This window comes from Bison bison, unplaced genomic scaffold, assembly GCF_000754665.1.
Source record: "Bison bison bison isolate TAMUID 2011002044 unplaced genomic scaffold, Bison_UMD1.0 scf7180017864213, whole genome shotgun sequence".
Taxonomy (NCBI): domain Eukaryota; kingdom Metazoa; phylum Chordata; class Mammalia; order Artiodactyla; family Bovidae; genus Bison; species Bison bison.
In genome coordinates this window covers 4,967,348-4,971,635 of record NW_011494785.1, presented here as the reverse complement: position 1 = coordinate 4,971,635, position 4,288 = coordinate 4,967,348, and the positions used below count along the sequence as shown (strand labels likewise).

The 4,288-nt window shown below is 62.1% G+C and overlaps 2 protein-coding genes across 2 annotated transcripts in view; one reads left to right on the top strand and one right to left on the bottom strand.

Moving 5' to 3' along the window:
* The window catches only part of CACNA2D4 (calcium channel, voltage-dependent, alpha 2/delta subunit 4), a 79,244-nt gene that overhangs the window by 48,441 nt on the left and 26,515 nt on the right, over positions 1-4,288 (top strand). The window lies entirely within an intron of this gene.
* The window catches only part of LRTM2 (leucine-rich repeats and transmembrane domains 2), a 5,782-nt gene continuing 5,223 nt past the window's right edge, over positions 3,730-4,288 (bottom strand). The window contains exon 3 of the mRNA XM_010845048.1: positions 3,730-4,184. Within this exon, the coding sequence (XP_010843350.1) occupies positions 3,730-4,184 (455 nt within the window). The remainder of the gene's footprint in view (positions 4,185-4,288) is intronic.

The following is a 4,288-nucleotide window of genomic DNA, read 5'->3' as shown; positions in this document are numbered from 1 at the left end:
CCGCACTAGGGGTCGGGACCCTCACGTCTTCTCCCCCAGGCTGGGTGCAGGGTGCAGCGCAGGCAGGAGCCACCAGGCAGGCAGGCTGCCCGCCCCAGCAAGGGGCGTACGGTGCCACCCACATCTGGATGAAGCGGGAGCAAGTGGCTGGGTCTGGTTGCTCAGCACCCTCGTTCACAAATATGTGTGTCACAGGTGTCCTGAGGCTGTGCAGCAGGGCATGCAGGAAGGACTCGCTCTGTCCCTTTCTGTCCTTCACCTGGGCTGCTGATCCCAGGGCCCTGGCTGAGTCTGTGGCCCACCTGCCCCCCTCTATGACGTGGTCATCTCAGCTCCCGCACACCTGAACGCCCGGTGAAGGGAAGGCACGGGGGGTCAGGCTGCTGGCTGTGCTCTCCTGCTCTCTCCAATTATTTGATATCATTTTTAACTCAGTGCTGAATTAGAGCCGGGAGGGGTTGCCATGGAAACCGTGTCCGGGTGCCTGTGGTTTAACTCGCTGCAGACAATCGCTCTGACGCTCCAGAGGAGGGAAGGCACGGATGCGATCGGACGGGGCTGGGGCACTGGAGACCTTTCTCCCTCGATTATATTTCTTTCAGTCTCCTTTTGTAATTTCCTCTTCCTGGCCTATGGCTCAGCCTCCCTGAGCCCTTGAATGCTGTCCTGGCGGCTCCTTCCCTTGTGTACACACGAGCGTGTGTTGACAGGCGGCCACACGCCCCCTGTCTGTGCAGGGGAGGAGGAAGGACAGCCTCAAGGCCCAGCCGAGGGCCAGGCAGGTGGACGAGGAGGGATCCTTTGACCGCTAAGTAGCTGCTTCGCAAGAGTTTATGCAAAATTTCTAGGAATGTACCGTTCTGATCAGGACCCACTATCAAGTCTCTGTGAGTGCCAGGCCTGCTTGGGGAATATCTAGAGCATCATGTGCGGCTGCCATCAGCTGCAGCTGTGTCCCCAGCACAGCGGCTGTGGTCGGAGGATCTCTGTCTAGAGCTGCGCCTGTGTGAGCCCAGCAGGCCTTCAGACCTCATGTGCCCAGAACAGCGCACCTGTGTGTTACCCACACCTGTGCAGGCTGCGGGGGCCTGTCCTCTGCCCCCACAAGCACCAGTCTCCCAGTTCTGCTGTACCCATCAGGGTTCCAGGGGGACACCTCCCCCTGGTTACCCCAACCCAGGCAGAGGTCCAGCTGGGACCTCCCCCAGTTACCCCCCTACCCAGGAAGGGCTCCAGCTGGGACCTCCCGCAAGTTACCCCCAACCCAGGAAGGGGTACAGCTAGGACTTCCCCCCAGTTACTCCCTCCCCAGAGAGGGTCCAGCTAAATTCCTGGAACAGGGGCCTACTAGCTCTCTTCTCCCTAGGGTTTGCTCCTGTCTCACTGGGCTGGGGGTGGGGGCGGCGGTGGTCACCCAGTGGAGGGCTCCCAGTTAGGAGAGAATTCCATCTTGGTCTGAAGAGTGTGACCTGTATAGCCCAGGCCCAGTCAGCCAGAGGCCAGTCAGGCAAGGTGGGTCACTTGGGCATCAGGTGGATGACCCACCCGGAGGCCTTCTTGTCCTCCCGGCCACTTCCTCTCATGGCCGCCGTCCCCAGGCCTCCGGTCCATGATTTTGATCCTGTCTGCTGAACCCTTAGGAGAGGTCATCTGTGTGAGCCCCAAGTCCTGTCGGCCTGTCCCTGGAGTCAGTCTTAAAACCACAGGATGTTAAACGGGGTACCTCCTGCAAACCCAGAGACCTCCCCGAGACTGGTGAAACCTGCTCCCCTAAAGTGCCCTTGGGGAACCCCTCTTCCATCACGCAGCAGGGTCCCTGGGTCAGAGGTGCACCTCCTACCCCACGGTGTCAGCCCTCAGCTTCAAGGTGGCCAGGCTCATGGCAGGGCTGATGCAGACCCGGTTCTCTGTGCTCCCCCACTGCCCTTCCAGGGGTGCCCCAAAGCCAGGCCTCAGCTGGGAGTTTCCATTCACCTTAGGGGACTGGAGACACCCCATGACCCTGCCTGGGGACCCTGTCCCAGCTCCCAGTTCCAGGCTCGCCTCCCGCCCAAGGAAACCAGGAGGCACGTAGGAAAATACAGTCTTTATTGGTCATCTGAAACAACAAACCAGAAATATAATTTTGCCTTTAAAAATCTTCTGTCTCAGGCTAAGACTCCACCATTGACAACACCCAGCCTTCTCCCACTCCCCGAATCCCCAGATCCGGTGTCAGCCAGCACCTCAAAAGAAGGAAGACTGTGGCCAGCCGGGTGGGCAGCCTGCACTCGGCACCCCCGTCCTTGTCCTGCCTCAGACCTGTGTTCTGGGCACCCACCCCGCCGAGACCTCCCGTCTCAGAGCCAGAAACAGGCCTGATGGCTCCCAACCCTCCATAAGCTGGGGAAGGCTGGTCCTGCATAGAGAGCCCCAGACTCACCTCAGATCACACTGACCAAGGAGGCAGACCTGGGCAAGGAGAGCCTGCACTGCCCCCTCCCACCCCCGCCCCCAGCCTCGGTCCCTTTGGGGGTTTAGGGGCTACGGGTAGAGATAGACAGGCTCCCAGGGCTGTGCTCTGGTTTGGGCCCCAGTCTAGGGGCCGCGAGGATTGTGGGAAGCCAGGTGGAGCAGACAGAACGCTGGGAAAGGGACCCCGCCCCCCCACTGATGCCTCTGAGCAGAATGCAGGCGGCCTTTCGCTGCTCCCAGCGTCTGCTTGGGATGTGCTGGCAGGGCAGTCACAGAGTATGAGCCAGTCCCCCACCCCGAGGTCACAGGCCCAGGGATGCTGAAGGTAGGGGCAGGGGGATGAAGGTGCAGAGCAACAGTTCTGGGGCTGCAGGCTGCGGGAGTGGGGGTGGGGGACCCCACAGGGCCTGGCAGGGATGTACTTCGGCAGCGCTGAGGACAAGCCCGGTCGGTGGTCTGTACCTGGACACCTGGGGGGCCCGCCGTCCACACACGCTGCAGCCTCAAGGCTTCTGGGCCAGCAGTGTCCCCCAGAAAGCCCAGCAGGAGAGGTGTGAGCAGGTTACCATGGCAACGAGCAGCCTCATCCAGCACCTCCACCTTGGCCCCTGGGGAGGATCTGAAAGGAATCCTCGTGGCCATGGGTTTGGGCTTCTCCACGTCAGCTGCGGGAGGTTGTGTCAGCAAGCAGGAGATTGTGTGGTCTGGGTGCCGAGACCATGTGGGAGGCCTGGCTCTGCTCCCCGAGGTTCTACCACCTCTGTCCCCATGCGACTGTGAGTGCAATGCCGAGCGACTGGGAGAGTGACCAGTGAGCAGGGAAGGGAGGTCAGTAACTCAGGGCCTGGTGGTGTCAGCCAGGGTGTGGTGCTGGATTTCCAAGTGCCGGTCTCAATGGCAGGGCTGGTATGACTGCACGTTGGTACCAGCCACTGGAAGCTGGGCCCAACATCGACCAGCTCAGAAGAGAGTTCCAGAAACTGGCCCCGCACCCCAGATGCAGGCTAAATGAGTCAAGCCAGAGGTGGGGAGCATCATAGGCTGTAAGCTCTGACTGCAGGAGAGGCTGAAGGGGCATGGGGGCGCCGGGCCCAGGAGCCTCTGTGGCACACCTGTCCTTTCTGCCCACAGTCCAGAGCTCTGGGGGCCCCAGGAGGAGCGTCAGCACACGCTGGTGGCTTCCGGAGGCTCAGAGTCCATGGAGGCTGGGAGGAAGGTGGAAAGGGGATGGCAGAGAGAGAGCCAGCGCACTCCCCCACCCTCTTTGCCGGGCTCTCAGGCCACGGAGGAGATCTGCTTCTGGTCCTCCTGCTCGCCCTCCGGGTCGCCCATGAGGGGCTGGCGCTTCTTGAGCTCGCGGTGGTACTTGGCCATGAGGGAGGCGTAGATGCAGCCGTAGGCGGCGGCCACCACCATCATGATGCAGACCACACCGCAGACCACGCCCGCGATGATCACCGTGCCGATGGCCCGCCGCACGCTCACGGGCCGTGGCCTCTGCTTCTGAGGGCAAGCGGTGCTGGGCTCGGGCTCGGGCTCAGGGCCCGGCTTGGGCTTGGCAGGCTCCGGGCTGGCCTTGGTGCAGGGCGGCCCGGAGACCTCCTGCCCGGCTGAGCTATTCTGATCCTCCAGCTGGGAACAGTAGTTGAACATCTCCATGGGGACCATGCGCATGTCCTTCCCTCTCAGCTCCTTGGGCAGGGTGCAGGCCAGCTGGTCCAGGCGCCCCCCTGCATCGGGAGAGAGAAAAGGTGGGATGAGAACCAGCAGTCCCTGTCCCAGCCCCAGGTCCCACGTGGAGGGCCCAGGAGGACCATTTTCCACCAGCTCGGAA